We start from the raw sequence: 16,727 nt of genomic DNA, 5'->3' as shown, positions 1-16,727 counted from the left end.
GAGTTCTCACCATGCAGCTCCTTCTGGTAGCTCCCCGTGTTACCTGCAAGGGACCAGGTACCCTCCTGCCACATCCGCAACTCTAGGAGCCTCCTCTTGCTCCTAGGCAATCTCTCCTAAGGCCCTTCATGTTCCTTCCAATGTCTGCTCCATGCAAGGCAACACTAACTTCAGAGGTCTTTCCCATGGTAAAGGGGCAGGAGGCAGCCTCTTGCCGCCTTGATCAGATTATCTGGCCCCCCCCCCTTTTTTTTGGGGGGGGGGGGGGGAAGGCAACCACCTTTAAGAACCACTGCTAAATTTGAATGCAACACTCTGAACCTCCGATTTCACTCTCACCGTGCTTCTGTCTTTGACCATCCAGACCAAGCACACATCAGTGGGCCATTTTCTCAAACGGGCAGCTGCTCCAGCCTGTGGCAAGCAGGGCTTGGCTCAGCCACAAGGAGCTGAGCAGAAAGGTGGTGTGCAAGCTTTCTAAATCACTTGAGGTCAGAGACTTGCAGACAGACCATCACATAGGGCAGCGAGTATTTCGGGTGAGCCCAAGAGAGGAAAGAGAAAAGGCTCCTTTCCGTTTCACACACAGCGTGAACACTGACACAAGTTGTGCAGATAGAGAGATGCACATATTACGGACCAAATGTATCATCTTACTGGTTCTCAAATATTCAGCTCCATCAGCAGCCTTTGCATATTACAAGCCAGGGCTAACTGGGCTGCACAGTCTGAAACCATATCCAATAAAAGACATTTGGTTTGGTTCTTCAACAGAAAGACTTCCGAGCATTTCAAAAGGAGCTAGAGGCTTTCTCTCAGCACAAACGCAAGGTAACTCTTCGTTCAGTATTGCCTAAGCTTGTTAAAAGAAGGGATCTCTCTGCATTATAAGTGAAAGCTGTGTGTGTGAGATCAGCTGGTCTTAAACCTCAGCTATTCTCAAGTCTGGCACGCAAGCAAAGCCTGAATAATACTCAGTCACTGTTGCAAATTTATGCTTTGCACATGCACATACAGCTTCTCTGTGTTTTTACTTCTTCCTAAAGTGCACTAGTCCCGCTTCTACACACTACGCAGCTTTTAGCTATCCCACCTGCAGGCCTGAGATCATACCCTAAAACACTTGCTCTGTCCAGCAAGTGCAGGATTTCCCCAGAAAAGAGGGGGAATGAAACCCTTGATGTCCCCCCACAAAAACACGAAAGCTTTTCCTGAGGCAGAGCTCCACAGCTCATGTGCTTTCTTGACCCTATACCCACAACCCCGTCCAAGCAGAAACCAAGCCGTCTCCATACCGCTTTCCTTCCTTCCCCACCACACACCAACAGCTACCCAGAAAGACCAAGTCAGTCTGCCATGCCTGTTGTCTTTTCCACCCCCGCTACCTTCAGCGGTGCATTCCTCGTCCTGCCCAGGACCTACCGCCCATCACAGCGCACCAGGGCGGCAGGAAGGCACCAGCGCGAGGTTCGGCTGCTTTCGCACAAGGGAACCCACCAGCCCGCAGGTGGGCGGGCTGCTGGAGCACCACCAGCACTGCCAAAGCACTTCAGTTTGCAATGCTAAAGGTAATACAACACTGAGAAGGAGAAGTGTTCCCTGGCCAGAAGGGAAGGAAGGATGATGCATTTTCCATATTAAAGATTCAGGTTTTAAACCAGAGGAAGGAATATTAGCATACTCCAACAGACGAGGAATTGGGGAGGAGGGCAAAGAGGCCATCCCCCATCTGGTATTCCTGATGTCAGGAAGCTAAGGATTTAAACAGTAAAGTCCTCTCCAGCCTTCCTCACACGGGAAGACAGGCATAAACTCAATACTTTTATTTGCAGCCACCTCTACCCCCACCCCACCCCCACCAAATTTGCTCTCCTTTGTTTCCCCCTGTGCACGAGAACATGGTGTTAAATAAAGAACGGGATCAAGCAAAGCTCAGCGCGCTCCGAGGGCTCCTGCCACTGTCACCTTCCCCACTCGCTATCTGCGCTCAGGTTACCCAAGAGCCTTCCTTTTGCTCAAGCGATGTAGGAACATCGTACGCCAAAGGGTAGTGGCATTCGCACAATTATTGGCGTGATCAGGCCCAATGCTACAGTGCAGCACTCAAGGACTATTCAATGCGTGGCACAAATCTTTTGGATGAGCCGGGCATCCAAGGAGACAGTTACCAAATGCTTGCAGAGCTATGCTAAAGAGCAGGATGGTGGTGGGAAAGACAGTGAGAGAGGGCGGGGGGGGGGAAATAAAAGCAGTAATAGTGAGTGGCATGGCACCAGCAGCAAAAGCACTCAGGTCACCAGGCGTGCTCAGCACAGATGTTGGCTTAGAAAGCTGCCAGCTCATACTCTAACCCGCTGCCACCAGCGATATCCCTGAAGGGCTCTGGGGAAAGGCCTAGCCAGAATTAACCCCGCACATATCTTACATTAATTTCATGCAAGTCAGAATAACCACTGGATCTTAGACGTTTTTCTCTGGAGTTTAGCCAGTACATACCAACATCTCCAAAGGCTTCTACCAAATCAATGTTTTATTTTGCAGTGAAAAAGAAATATAGGATAGGTGCAAGGGGAAAGCAGAGAATCCATCCTCCTTCCTTCCTCCCCTCCCAACTCTGCATGCAATAGGAGACAGCTCCAGCGCAAACAGCAATGCTTTTGAATATGTGCAGCCACACCTGAGCTGCGCACTCAATTCATCATGCCCCCAGCTCACTTTTAATCGAGTTCTCTGGCCTAGGAAAGAAATTAAGAGGAAGATATTACACAGCCACAGTAGTCAGATAGACTAATCAGGAGCTACTGGACTTGGGACTTCCCAAGAGTCTAAAATCAGGACCCAAGGCCAGAGAAAAAAAGATGTTAATGCCCAAGACTATAGCTCAGAACAATCAAAATTAGCCTTAAAGCCTCAGAAATTCAGTTCTAAGGATGTCTCCGGGATGCAGCCTACGTAAACGACAGAGGCGAAGCACATACCATGGACCGCTGACCTTCTGAACCACTAACAGCAAAACCTACTGCATATACAGGTGCCACAGAGCAGCGATGCCCTGCACTTGCACAGTGCCCCTTGCTGGAAAGCACAGGAGAGCCTGGCAGAGCTTATTTCTAACCTCTCTCCTACTTCTGCAAGAAACACAGTCCAGCTGTAGCACATGTCCTAAAATCCTCTTAAACAAGATATTAATCACAAGACTATTTTAGCAAGCGAGTGCATACAGCCTGCTCTAAAAATGCTTCCTCCTATAACTATCCTGCCCTGGTCAAGTTTCCAGTTTACGTGCATGACCTGGCATACGTTTGACCGATGGCATCTAGCAGCTCAGCTTTCTGCCCCCCGGGGCAGGGAATCAAAGCGCTCACAAGTTAAGGTCCTAATATGATGATATCTCAAATGCTACTGCCAACTCTGGCCACGTCTGAGGACCCCACGCCATCGCAGCGAGGAAGGAAAGCAATGCTTCTTCGGACCAACAGCGGTATCCTTGGCTTGCTGCACCTTTGCGATCCACCTAAGGCATCGGAGCAAATAATTGCAGCAAGTCACCCTTGGGTGAGGCAATTCGGAGAAGCAGCCCACAGGGAGAATTTTATTGTAGCATGGGAACGTTGCATGAGTAATCGCGAGTCTGAGCCCTAACGTGTTTATATGCCATGCTAGGAAATCCCCAGCCAGCAACCTCAGCAGATCATCAGGATCGCCTTGCTACAGGCTGTATTCGCATAAGGTTGTGTGGCCACTAAGTAAAGGCACCTTTAAGCGAAAGAAATGAACTGAAGAAGAAACAGAGGGGAGGGCCACAGAAAAATGGAGTGAGACCTGCACACAGGTCAACTGACCATGCAGCGAGACAGATGCGTCCCAGCAGCACATGGCCAGGGACGTTATTTTTTAAGATGTACGATGTTCCACATCTGCTTCCTCCCCTCCCTCCCTCCCCTGCTTGTTTGAACCTTCCTTTATACGTGACTGAACAGCAAACTAGGAGAGGCCTTCAAAGACACAGGCGCACAGCTTCTGGTGTGCAACCAAACGCACACGCGTGGATCCCCGGCAGCTGCAGGCTGGAAGAGGGAAGCGCTCCGGCCGGGCCTCCAACCGGCGGAGCTGCTGAGCCACCTCCCTTCTCCACCCGGCTCACAGGGCACAGAGCTGGCAGAGGTATGTGCCACATCTCCAGGAGGTGAGAGGAACAAGTGGGCACGCGCTTAACGCAACAGAGACCCTGGGGAAGGATATCATGGGAACGGTAACGGGAAAGAAACCAATCTCATCAGTCTCGAGAGAAGATGCAGCGCCAGGACCTACAAGCCCAAGCCCTGCAGGACCCAGAGTCAGACCCGTCTCGCGGTGCACCAGTGCAACAACGCACACGCTGCGCTGCTGGATTGGCTCCTGCCTCTTCCAGTGATGTCTTCAAGCCCATTTTTGCCCAGGTAGCAAAAGAGATGCACCTGGCTCTAAAGCCACCCCCCACTGACTTCTCCACCACTTTCGCTGCTCCAGTTCGTTAGCTCTGCGCTGACGGTAAAGGCGCCACGGCTGCCCGCTCAGCTCAGGCACGCCGCTGGCAGCCTGGTCCTTCCCAGCCGCGCGCTCGCGGGCGCACGGAGGCAGGAGCGCAGCGCCTGAACCGGCTGCCAGGGGCTGCGAGCCGCAGGAGAGCTCGAATCCTCATCGCTTGTCTTGCGAGGCGCCAGCACGAGAACGACTGGGCCAATTCATCAACACAGCACTGCTGATGCAAGAGGGGACAAGCCAAAAAGCACTGACACCCCCCCCCCCCCCCCCCCGTGCTAAAGTCAGTAAAACAGTCTGGAACAAACAAACAGACAACAGTTTTGACTGTCAGGAGCTGGGGCGGGGGGGGGGGGGGGGGAGGAAGCCTAATTAACCTGGAGTCCATTAAGGGGTTCAGAAGCCTTTTCCTCTCCTTTGCCACCTCTTAGGGAAAAGGCCACAGATCTACCTGGTAAGACACAGCCCAGGCTGTTAACAAGATAGCTAACGTTAGGAAACCACCACCTACCGAGCCTCAGCAAGGAAGGGCCTCACTTCTGTGAGGCTCGCCAAAGCCTCTTCCCGCTTTTCTGAGCAGAAGGCCTTCTGCAGTCAAGCTGTTTCCTTACAGCAGCCTCTTGCGAAGCAGCTCTCCTCCTGCTCCCCCCGGCAGGGCAGGAAAACCTCGAGTCCTTCCCGTGCAAAGCGATTGCAGGCTGAAGCACAGTCGTCTCTCTCCCCGTTTCAGCCTGCAGCTGCTCGAAACAGGCAACTCATGCAGTTGCTCTTTTTATTCTGCTTTAGAGAACTTATTAAAAAACAAAACAACCACCACGGGACCAAAGCTAAAACAGGACCAAAGCTGCGGTCAAGTGCAGCACGTTCCCGGGTCGAAGCGAGGCCGGCACTCTCCAAGCCAGAGCTCAGAGGTGTGCAGAAGACTCCCAGCAGCCTGACCCGCTTCCACAAAGCGGCACATTTTCCTCCTCTAAAATAACGAGTGTCTTTCACACCACGTTCCCTGTGACTCCCTAGTCTTCAGGAACCCAAGCCTGCAAGGTCAGCAGGGTGGAGCACCACAGCACAGCACTGGTTTAACACAACACAGTATTGCTTTATGCTGGAAATACACAGCTCTTTGTAACAGGACGCATGGAGCCAAAGGGAATGCAGCTGGCACGACAGGGTTAACTCTGTTCCCCTAACAAAAACAGCACATCACCTCTGCGTGGTTTAACGCTGGACATCTCAGCCAAAGATCGCAAGACAGGACTAGCTGCGGTACAGCTCCTCAACAGGGGAACGGGACGGGAAGAAACAAGAGGGTTTAACTTGAAAGAGAAGGAAAACGAACTAGCCCGTTCTCTTTTAACATTGAGTAGGAGATTGGGGGGGGGGGGGGGAAGGACAAGCTAAAACGGTGGCCCAGACTGACGTCAGCTGCCTGACGAATTACTAGTACTTTACTAAGGCAGAAAACAAGACAAGAAATCCATCCTCCCTAAGCACTAGGAGGTCCTACAAACAGCTTGGAGGTAGGACAGCACCATTTTGTCCTGGATAATTTTAAAACCATTGCTAGGATCCACCCACCGCAGGGGAGGGGAGGGCCGGCCAGACCCAGCTCGCACAGCGCCCATCTCTGCACCGCCTGTACCGGAGCCCCCCAGCCCCACGGCAGAGCCTCCCGTGGAGGCCAAGGCTTCGCAGGGGACGAAAGGCGTCTGAGAGCACCCAACCAGAGCTAAAGCTCCCAGAAATCCACCTGGAGTTTACCCCTGCAGACCCACGGCTGGCACACTAGGAAGGTGAGCTGCATGTTCATTCAGTAGAGGCACAGGCACTATCCTGGTTTCCCTTAGGTATTGTTTAGCCAGATGCTGACATAATCCAGAAAGTTTAAGTTTAGCATTTAAGTTTAAACGCTTGCTAATTCTTCCTCCCTCCTCAGACAGAGGGTCTATATTGAAAGATGCTGGAGGATGCTGACGGTCTAGTACCTGCTCAGGTGAGTTTATCTGCTTGGAGGAAGTTAGCTAACATCCTACAAACCTTCAGGCTTCAACAGTAGTCACAGCAATTACTGATAATCGGAACAAGAGGAGGGAGAGTAAACAGCAAAAGCCTCCTCTTTCCATTGCAGCATCCCTCCTACTGGCAGCCAGCAGAAATCCAAAACAGCAGGAAGAGTTTAACTTCTTTCTACAGGTGAAAGACTGTCTTCCCCAACTTGCCCAGCTGCAACATGAACAAGTGCTCCTCTGACAGGAGCAAGCCTTCTGCTCTGCGTTCTGGAGGAGGAAATACTTGTTCATTGCTTAACTGTTAACGCTGATTCATCCAAAAATTAGAAGCCCTTGCCACCACAATTCTTCTAAAACATAATAATCAAAACCTTGCCTGTCAGGTTAATTATAGTTAAATAGAAAATCATTAAACCATTACCAGAAAAACAGCGCACCATCCAAGAACGCCTCCAGGCCAAACACACCAGCCACTCTCTCTTTCCAGCAGCTAGCACAGAGGAGGGAGATTGGCTAAGAGGATATTAATATCAACACAGTCGTTCGAGCTACATGGTCTCCTGCCAGAGAGCAGAAACCAGAAAATATTCAACCGCCAGCTGTTAGGACAGAATTTGGTCTGCTGGGATCTCAAATCCTTTACTCTCGTTTATGCTTAGACTTGAAGACTGAACTGAGACATCACAGAAAGTCATCTGCTTCACCAGGTCAGCAAGTCCATCACAGGCAACGGGAAAGAGCCTGCGGGGCTTGGAAGGGAAAGAATGAGCAACTGGTGACTAGCACTGCAAAACCTCTGGTGTAAGAAGGAGGCAGGAGACGTCACCAACCACAGTGAAGTGAGGGAGTCGGTGAAAATACACAAATTGCACCTGGAGTTAATGCTTCTGTAAGAGGGAAGATAAACCTCTAAAGCACCATGCTATGCTTCTTTTTGCATTCAACTTAGTCCTTCCTTTGCTCAGCAATTACAACTTGCACCACTAAAGAACGGCGCTCTCCTTTTTTTCCCCCAAGTGCAAAGTTCACACCTTTCCAGGTTCCTGCCCTTTCCAGGCCTGGTGAGACAGGTGCCATGAAAGGTGGCATCACCAGAGCTAAAGGGGATCCACACAGTCCCCGTTTCCAACAAAGCGATCTTTGTTTGGACCCGACATTGGCACAGCAGCTGGCAAAGTAACACATGCTGGAGTGCCCCAGGCAAACCCCAAAGGGGAGGAATTAAATAGTCTGTTTCTCGGAAGACACGCTTCTGGTTTCAAAAGACCACAGAATCTCGTAGTAATTCACAGGGCCCCAGTGAGACAGAAGAGCTGTCTCCATTTTATGGAAAAGCACGAAGAAGCTAGGTGATTTGCCTCAAGTCAGAATAAAGAACGGAGCAGAAATGTCATTCCCAGATTAGCAGGCTTGTTTTAAACTATGCGTTTTCCCCTAAAAACCCAAATACTCTCAGTAAGCGATCGTTTCTTTGGTCAATGCTTAGAATTTGCCCAGCTTCAGCTATCAATTACCCATTCAGGATGAATTCCCAACGCATCTACATCATCAATAAAAATGCAGCACCTGCATACGACAACCAAGAGAAGTTTTTCCAGGAAACAGCAAGCACAGCTATACATACTGTGCAGAGAGGAATGTCCTCAAATGGATGCGTTATCTTCACTTACTTTTAACAGCCTTGCTGCCCACACTCTCAATTCTCCTTTTTAGCAGGCATCGGGTCTGCTCAGGTCAGGGAGAATAAGCCACAGGAGTCGGACTCTTTCTAAGACTGCAAACATAATGCAATTAGCCTGGAGTCATGCTAACATTTGTGAGATGAGCACAAGGAAAACCGAGAGGACAAAGAGACGTGCTCTGAACATCTTTTAAAACTATCCTGTGGTTGCGGCTAGCGTCTCAGTAAAAGCTGTTCACACGAGGCTCAGTAGAAAGCACTTCCCAAGCTCATAATGACTCAGCTCAGCTCACGCAGCAGCTTGCATGCTGCCAGCCTACGGCTGGTACGTGGTCTGACACTTATCACAGACAGACACAAGGCCCAAGAGGCACGTGTGGACACAACCAAGAACGACACGGACAAGGGAGAGGGAAGGCCCACTTCTGCTCCATGGTTTCAGAGCACACTCCTCACTGTCCTAACTGAGTGCCCACAGGGCAGTTTGGGTACAACTGATCACAGGGATAATCCGCACTGGCATATAGCAGGAAAACGGCCTGCAAGAATCCTTGTATCACGGGGAACATACTGGTATATATGTAGGTATATTCATATTCATAGCTCCAGGAGTTGGAATCACTTCAAACCAAAGAGACTTGGTCAAATGAATATATATATATATACATACACCCCCTCATCATGAGGATTATTTTGTCATCAGCTGAAGACCCAAAACTCACATGGTGGGTTAACAAATCCATCATGGTACCTCGGACCATCCGCTGTGTAGGAAGGAACACAGAGCCGGTAACCACTGGACTGCAGCTCAAGGGCAGCTGCACCCGCTGGTCACCATTTCGTTATCCCAGAACCGAGCAAAACTGTCCCTGCAACTGCAGCACAGACTGCAAGCACCACGTGAGGATCAGAAGTTACAGAATTGTCCGCAGTCTCATTTACTTCCCTCTGTCAGCCTTTCTGATTCAAGCATAGAAGGAAAGAAGCCAAGCAGCAGGTAGGCAGGACAGCAGAGCAAAGGGAACAACAGGGAAAGAAGTGAAACCGGGACTCGAGGTTAGGGGGAGGCAAACGCAACAGGAACAGAGATTGCCAGGTCCATCAGAGGAGATGTGAGGAATGAAGATGTCTGGGTAAGATAGGACTACCTGAGCCAGAACAGTAGGACATGGAGGCCAGAAGATGGTTCTGCTAGGAACCAGAACGAGGTGCTGAGGAGCTTCAGACCAGCTTATTCTCCCCACTGACGGTCCATACAAAGGATCAGTGTTTCACTGCTACTGCCCACGGATCACTGAAGTGGCAGAAATCGCATGGTGGACTTCAGAGCCTGACAGCTGACAGAATAGCTTCCTCCTCTCCCCCAAAACTCTGATAAACATTATAATCCCGTGCCTCATTTTGCCACAGGACATTTCCTTCATGAAACAGAAGTTCTCTCTAAATGAGAACACTGAAGCAAGCTTCTTCCTGTTTTTTCACTGAAGTGTGTAGTAAATAAGGCATAAAGGCCAAATAAGGTGTCATGGCAAAGGCAAATTAAAGCTGCCAGAGAGAAGTGATTCCTGTCCCACCTCTGCTAGAACTGTTGTGATGCCAAACATCTTTAAAAAAAAAAAAAAAAACTTTTCATATCCCTTATTGTCAGACTCTTGCACAAGATCAGATCCATGAGCCAATCTGCACAAGGGCTGAGTGCTCAGCACCAAAACTGAGTTCCACGGAAGTCAGAAATTATTAAGCATTACGCATTTAGACGAGTGAGGTCCCGACAATCTCCCAGAAGACCCCAAATCATCTGGGTACTGCATGCCGCAGGTCTTCACCTGTACCAAGATGCTTTTCTGTCAATGCATTACAAATGCAGGTATGCAGACGCTCACAGGCGGCACCTCAGAGAAGCCTACTGGAGAGCTTAGGTTTGTTTCTTGGGCCAGGGTTTAAGTGCAGAGAGCGCGCAACGTCTCAGAGCGGCAAGGAAAAAAAAAAAACAAACACACAAATACCTGCTCATTTTGTGTAATGAGCAAAGGCACTGACAAGCTGGGAGAAAGCTGTAAAATCATGTAATCAGAATCCGTAGCACACATTTAAAAACAAATTTGGGCTATGTAAATTACTTAAATACTAGTCTGTCCTGCATTCCGAGTGTCTGATTTTAGAGCCCTTCTCCTGTGCTATTAAAGCCCATGTCTGAGAGCTTAACAATTCCACAAGGACACAGTACTACTCGGTAAGCCTCCCATTAATACCAGGTAAACTGCTACGCTTGTATTTAAGTTTTTGAAGGGTCTGATACTATTAGGATACCACCTCTGCTACAAAACAGATTAAAAAACAAAACAAACAAAAAAACAAACCACACAACACACGCGCACACGTTACTTTCGCGGGACGTGACTTGGCTTGGCTTTGATGCCCTCAGCTCAAGAGGCCATGACTCACCTTTACCGCAACTCCATCTCTTCATGAGCCTGCACGAGAAAGAGACTTGGGATACCAACCACTGCTGAAACTAGAGGAGCAGAAAGCAGAAGCGTCAAGGCAAATTACTAAAGCTCTTTCACTTTCATTAAAGACCCCTTTTCTTTTTATTAAAGCAACTTTTAGGACATGCCTAGGACTACCGCAGACTGCTGCGATTTGTGCCAGCTGCATTCCCTCCTCTGGGCAGCTTACACCAGGACAGAAAAACAGTCTCCACTTGAGAGAAACAGGTCTTTGCAAACACTGGACAAATTCAATAGCATTGCAGAAGATGGAGAAATTCAGATGCCACTCCCTGAATACGAATGAACGGAAGAGGAAGCATTCACCCAGCTTGCGCTGAACCAGCAGCAAGCCCGACAACACGTCACTTTTAAGGAAACCAGCCTGTGCACAGCAGGCCAACCCACACCCGAGACTCCCTAGGCTGCAAGCTGCGGATAAAACACAGAACTGGCAGGATCCTCCTTCCGGGTGGAGCAGAGAAGAGGCTTAGAGGCCAAGAAAGCAGAGAGAGGCACAGGCACTAAGGCAGTGCCGTGGGCAGGAATTTGGGGATGACGTGATCGCTGCCTCGCGCACCTGGGACTGCGAGACCTTAGCCTCCGCTAGCCGGGAACACCCCGCAAGGGCTGGGATCCCGCTGCTCACTACTGATTACTATCCTCGCCGCAAGCCAGGGGAAATGCATGCCTCAGTTGGCATAACCCAACGCTGTTGCAGCTAAGAAATCTCCCAGTATTGTCACCACCTTCCTATTAGCAGGACTAGAAACTTCTCTGTTTGGAAGGCAAGTTCAAGCGCTCCAGGAGAGGAGGCTCCCAGCGGGACGCAATAGAGCAGCAACGTGGACGCGCAGCTGGTCCACGCAACAGCTCCCACGGCACCCGTGCTTCAGGCAGGAGCTGCATCAAGGCCAGAAAGAAAGATTATCTGCACACATTGTGGCCAAGCCGATTCCTTTTACCCAGAAGGGACTCTTCTGGGGGAAGAGAGAAATACGTATGTACTGGAACACCCATCTTTTGGCACAAACGCATACCTAATAATCTTAAGGTAACCGCCTATAAAAAGTTCATTAAGATTACTTATAACAGTAATAGCTAAATTCAGTTTTGGGAAAAAGAAAGTAGTGTAACTGCAGAGAAGAGAAGCAGAATGGGCCTAGACATGCCCTTTTTTAATTCTATAATTTGTTTTCATGGAATCTAAGAGAGAAAGGCAAAAGACGAGTGTAGGCTCAGAGAGACCCAAAGGTGAGCGAGCTCTTTAGGAGACAGCTGCTTAGGAGCAGACCACATTATGTTCTGATAGGAGTCGCGGGGGCTCCAACACACCAAAATTTGGGACCCGTTTAAAAGAAAAAAAAAAAAGAACAAGAAATTTTTTAAGTATGTGGGGCAAAAGGCTAAGAGCAGCAACACTGGCAAGGGGAAAAGGTTTCTTGGAGCATATGATTAGGCTGGCGCTAGGGCAAAGAGAAAAGGTGTACAGACTTGGTGTTCTGGGCATGCCTGCAAGATGCTCTTCAGGCTGCTGATCTAAGAAACACTTAAAAATAATTGCAAGATTATGACACACAGTATTCAAACATGCAATGGCCTGTGGGGTATGCTCAGACTGGCAGAAGCAGAACACAATTACCTCCTTGCACAACCTGAATGTTTTTATTCCATTAAAACGAGCCAGCCACGGAAAAAGGCAGCGATGAAACCCCTGCCAAGAGCATCAGCCTGTCGTTAGTGAAATTCAGGCAGCGGAGTTTAGGGTAGAAACGGTGAGCGAAGCTCTCCTACAGCAACCACGTCCACGCCGAACCTTCTGAGCACCATCTGACTGGAGACACCACGCGCGGGAACGAGCACGCACGCCGCAGTCCTCGGGACGCAGGCGCTGACAACGCCACGCGCTCGTGGCCGCTGCACGCTCACGCTGCTTATTTTGAGCCACGGATAGGGTTCGTCACACCCCGGGGGGGCGGGGGGGTTTCTTCCGGGTTAGTGAGTTAAAGCAACCACAGGGGATCCACAAGTGACAGAGGTGCAGTGATCAAGAAGGGGACAGGGGAAGCGTGAGGACTTTGGACTGCAGCAGACGGTCTTCCAGCATGAATTAACCTAAATTAAATCAAGAGTGTCCGCACTGAGGCTTAACGCAGCTTTCTGACTTCAAGTTTTTAATTAAATTAGTTGCTTTTTCTGAATTTTTCCTCCTTAGATTGTAACTATAGGGATTATCCATCTAATTAAATGCCCATAAATATCTAATAAAATATTTATCTGATTACATTACCATAATAATGAGGAGAATTTTCCAACCTTAAAGCATACATTTCACTGCAAAACACCACTCACTTTCAGATAGACAACACTGGCGTCTTTCAGAGCGATTAACCTAGCGACTACAACAAAGCACAAAACTGAACTCATCTCTCTAAAACCCCAGTCAGGAGCCTTTCCCCAGGGTTCAGCCAGAATCACAGGCGAGTGACTCAAATTGCATGGTTACACATGTGAATTTTGAACTACAAACCTGCCAGAGAGAGAGTCACGAGAAGCTGTTCTTGGGATTTCTCCCTGGTTGCCAGAGATGGCAATCACAGCACGAGCAGAGTCACAGGACCCCCGTATCACCCTTACTTACCCACAGCAAAAACGGAAAGAGAAGCAGCATCCAAAATTGAGAGGGGAAAGACAGAAAGAAGCTGTGTCTCGCTTCTAAATGAACTCGACTTTTACCTCAAGTGCAGTTTTGCAGTAGTTCTGACTGTTTTTAAAAAGGCGCTCCTAACCACATTTGAAACTCCTGAGCCCCGTCCAAAATACCTGAAATGTTCCCAGGCCCCACCCATGCCAGACGGTAAAAGAACTAAATAGAAGAGAGCATGTAGGGACTGCTATGAAAATTAGCAGATAAATCTAAAGAAAATGAGATTCCTTCCTTGCATCTCTCCCATCTGCCTTCCCCCTAGGACTCATCCCACTTTTCAGGCCCCCCCTCCCCGCCCCCCTGGGTACAAAGCCCAGTCTTGCAGCGAGGCTCGGCACAGTCAACACCACAAAGGTCCATAAACAGAACACATCGGGCCATTACTCAAAGCCAAGTGCCAGCTACATTTTCAGGCTTTTCAATCCATAGGTGAACTATTCATTGTGTGTTTCAGGGAGTTATTCTTTAAACACACATTAAGTTAAATTTGAAGAGCAAGAAAGTTGCTCAACGACCTCACAGTCACCAACTTATATCATAAACAGAAAGTCTGACTAACTCATCATGCAATTCATTCTTGAGTTAAAGCGTTCTTCCAACATTGCTCTTTCTTTTCCCGGTTGCCGCTCCCACATCTCTCAAAAATCAGCCTTTGCAAGTCACAGGCATAAATAACACTTCTCTCCGTCAATCTCCTCTTTGCCTCCTTGAACTCCCCTTTCTCCCTAACACCAAAACACATCCTTGGGACTATTTGCTTTATCTCCGTTCCAATTCCTTCAACCTGAATCCCTTCTGTTTCACTTAGCTCCTTGATCCTGGACAGTCCTTTTCAATCTTAAATCTACTTTGCCACTCCTTCCTACACTGAATATCCTTGTTCCTCTTATTCCTGAGGACAGCTCCATTCTCCGTCATATTTCTTTCCGTGGTCAGGCTCTTCTCCTCAAGCAGGACTGGTGCTCCATGAAGAACTCTGTCTGATATCATCTTTATTATATGTTCCTTTCCTTCCTTCCACCATCCGTCCTTGGTGCCTTTCTAGTACACACATTGTCTTCTCCCTTACTACACTCAGGTTATCCACAGCCTCTCTTACCCAAAACAGCTCTCCCTCCCAGCATCCAAAAGCATGCCATCCTCTCCAAAATCCTAAAGAGGCTCTCTTTTGAAGCTACGTGCCTCCGTAGTTTTCAGCCTATTCCACTTTTCATTTCTGATCTCTTCAAGCACCTGCTGCCTTGACTATTTCATCCTCAGTCTTCTTCGCGCTTCGTCCTATGTTCCTTGGTCCAAAAGACTTCTCCAGATCAGCAGTGATCTTCTCTTCGCTAACACTGAAGCCCTCCTTAATGCATACATCCTCTTTCTTTGCTCCACTGTCTGCACTGGGTCATTTTTCCCTTTTCGTTTCTTTATTTCAATGAGTCAGTGCTTTTCTGGTTTTCTACCGTGACCATTCCTTCCACAACACAACTGGCCACATTTAACCCTAAAATGACTGGGAGTACGAAAATGGGAAAATTCTGTTTTCTTCCTGCGCTGCACTAAATCCCAAGCAACTCTGCCCACTTCCATTACCTTTGCCCTGGGGCAACGCACCAAATCTACTTCTCAGTTCCCTTCTTCACACAATCCTCACACATTTGCAAACATCCCCTTAGCGATACTGACAGGCTGTCAGTATTTTGTAAGAAGGTCTTTAGTTAGTGCATGAGCATACCAGCAAAACAATTACTTTGAAGCTGGAAAAGGTCCCTTTAAAACAATGGAAGCATAGTATCGTGAAAAGCTGGGTAATAAAACCCCAGAAAGCTAAATACATAAGAAGAGAAAAGGATTTCATTTGGCCTGGTATGAATTTTCTCATCCTTCCCTTTTCTCTCTAGATTCTGCCCTGTTTGGGGAATTTTGTTGGGGGGCATACCTGTCCCAGCAGTGTATTTTAAAAGTGACTTACAGCATATAACTTGCTAGTGATTCTCTTCCAGAAAGGCATAAGGCAGGGTTGCACAGATTCTATAAACTCCATCAAGTTTTGGAAGGAATTTGTTAAAGCGTAACTGGTTACTCTTTTACTGTCTCCCCAGGAAAGCTCCACTCTTTTATTGGCATAAACATTTGTAGAAAGTGAATTTCAAGACTGTAAGAACAACCATTAACAGGAAATGAACGGTAAATTCGCAGACACAGTATCTGTCCTGGAAGAAAGCAAGACCCATCAAACACCTTCCAGGCTCTCATAAAACATATGCGCTATTTCAATCAAACTTGCTGGCGAAAAGTCAATACAGAGAAGCCAGAGCACAAGGTTTACGTTTCTGCTCCGTTTCTGCCGATGGATCTCAGTTACGACGTGCCCAGCTCCCTCACAATTCTCTACACCGAATCTCTAATGGGGAAATAAAAATCAGGTTAAGTATTAATGTAAATTTATGCAACAAGATTCATATTGAAATATAAATAGTCTTATTCCGAGAACTATAATCTTGTACATCCAGATCTCTAATTTCCGTAAGATCCCTTGCAAGCACAAGGGTTGCTGGATTAGCGTCAGGTCACAAGAACCACCAAGAATGAACACACTGATTATCCATCCCTGGACCGCAGTAAAATCTTTAAGTTATGCAGAACCAAACTTTTCTTTCTTAACTGAAAAAAACAAGCCAACTACCTCAAAAAAAGATGAAAGCCTAACATCTCAATTTAGCTAACAAAGGAACATCCTCACTTTTACCCTCACTTGGGTAAAACAAGCAAAAGGAACAGCTCTGAAACACTGATTCAGTGTGCCACACCAACGGCACACATGCAGAAACAACCCAGTGAGCAGAGTGATTATTTGTCCGCTCTGAAAAACAGAGTCCAAAATTAGAAGTTCTAACTCAAATTCTCAAACACTCTCAATCGACAAGGCAACTCAAATAAAGAGAAGATATCTTTTCTGATCTATCAAAGTACGTTTGCAAGTACGCTTTGACAGCGTCAAAGATCTCAAAACCCTTGGAAGCCTTGCAATTTGCATCCATTCTTTGCAAATTAATTGTTTTAAGATGCTCTGTGCCTAATTACCGTTTAGAAGAGGCATGTGGATTTCTACGTTATCCTTCATTTAGTAGTGTTTCCCAAGGGTTATGCCTTATAAATTAATTTAGAAAAACTGAGAGAGTGTTGTTACTTTGGTATTGTGAATTAAACGCTAATTCAAGATAAAAGCATATCCTCCAGATTAGCGATCTGCAAGGGGAAAGCGATGACCATAGATCTTAGTCCCCAAGAGAGCCACTTTAGTGAAAGGGTTATCACTGCTGCAAGATTGCCGT

General features: G+C 47.9%; 1 protein-coding gene across 6 annotated transcripts in view; it reads right to left on the bottom strand.

Annotated features, from left to right (window-relative positions):
• The window catches only part of ST6GAL1 (ST6 beta-galactoside alpha-2,6-sialyltransferase 1), a 103,942-nt gene that overhangs the window by 34,291 nt on the left and 52,924 nt on the right, over positions 1-16,727 (bottom strand). The window contains exon 2 of one of the 6 annotated variants that reach the window (XM_068954915.1): positions 10,654-10,723. The exons of the other annotated variants lie outside the window; for them this stretch is intronic. Coding sequence (XP_068811016.1) covers positions 10,654-10,678 — 25 coding nt within the window. The 5' untranslated portion in view covers positions 10,679-10,723. The remainder of the gene's footprint in view (positions 1-10,653; positions 10,724-16,727) is intronic. 6 annotated transcript variants of the gene reach the window in all.

This window comes from Struthio camelus, chromosome 9 (genome assembly GCF_040807025.1).
Source record: "Struthio camelus isolate bStrCam1 chromosome 9, bStrCam1.hap1, whole genome shotgun sequence".
Classification (NCBI taxonomy): Eukaryota; Metazoa; Chordata; class Aves; order Struthioniformes; family Struthionidae; genus Struthio; species Struthio camelus.
The sequence above is the reverse complement of the archived record's forward strand: the minus strand, read 5'-3'. Positions and strand labels throughout refer to the sequence as shown.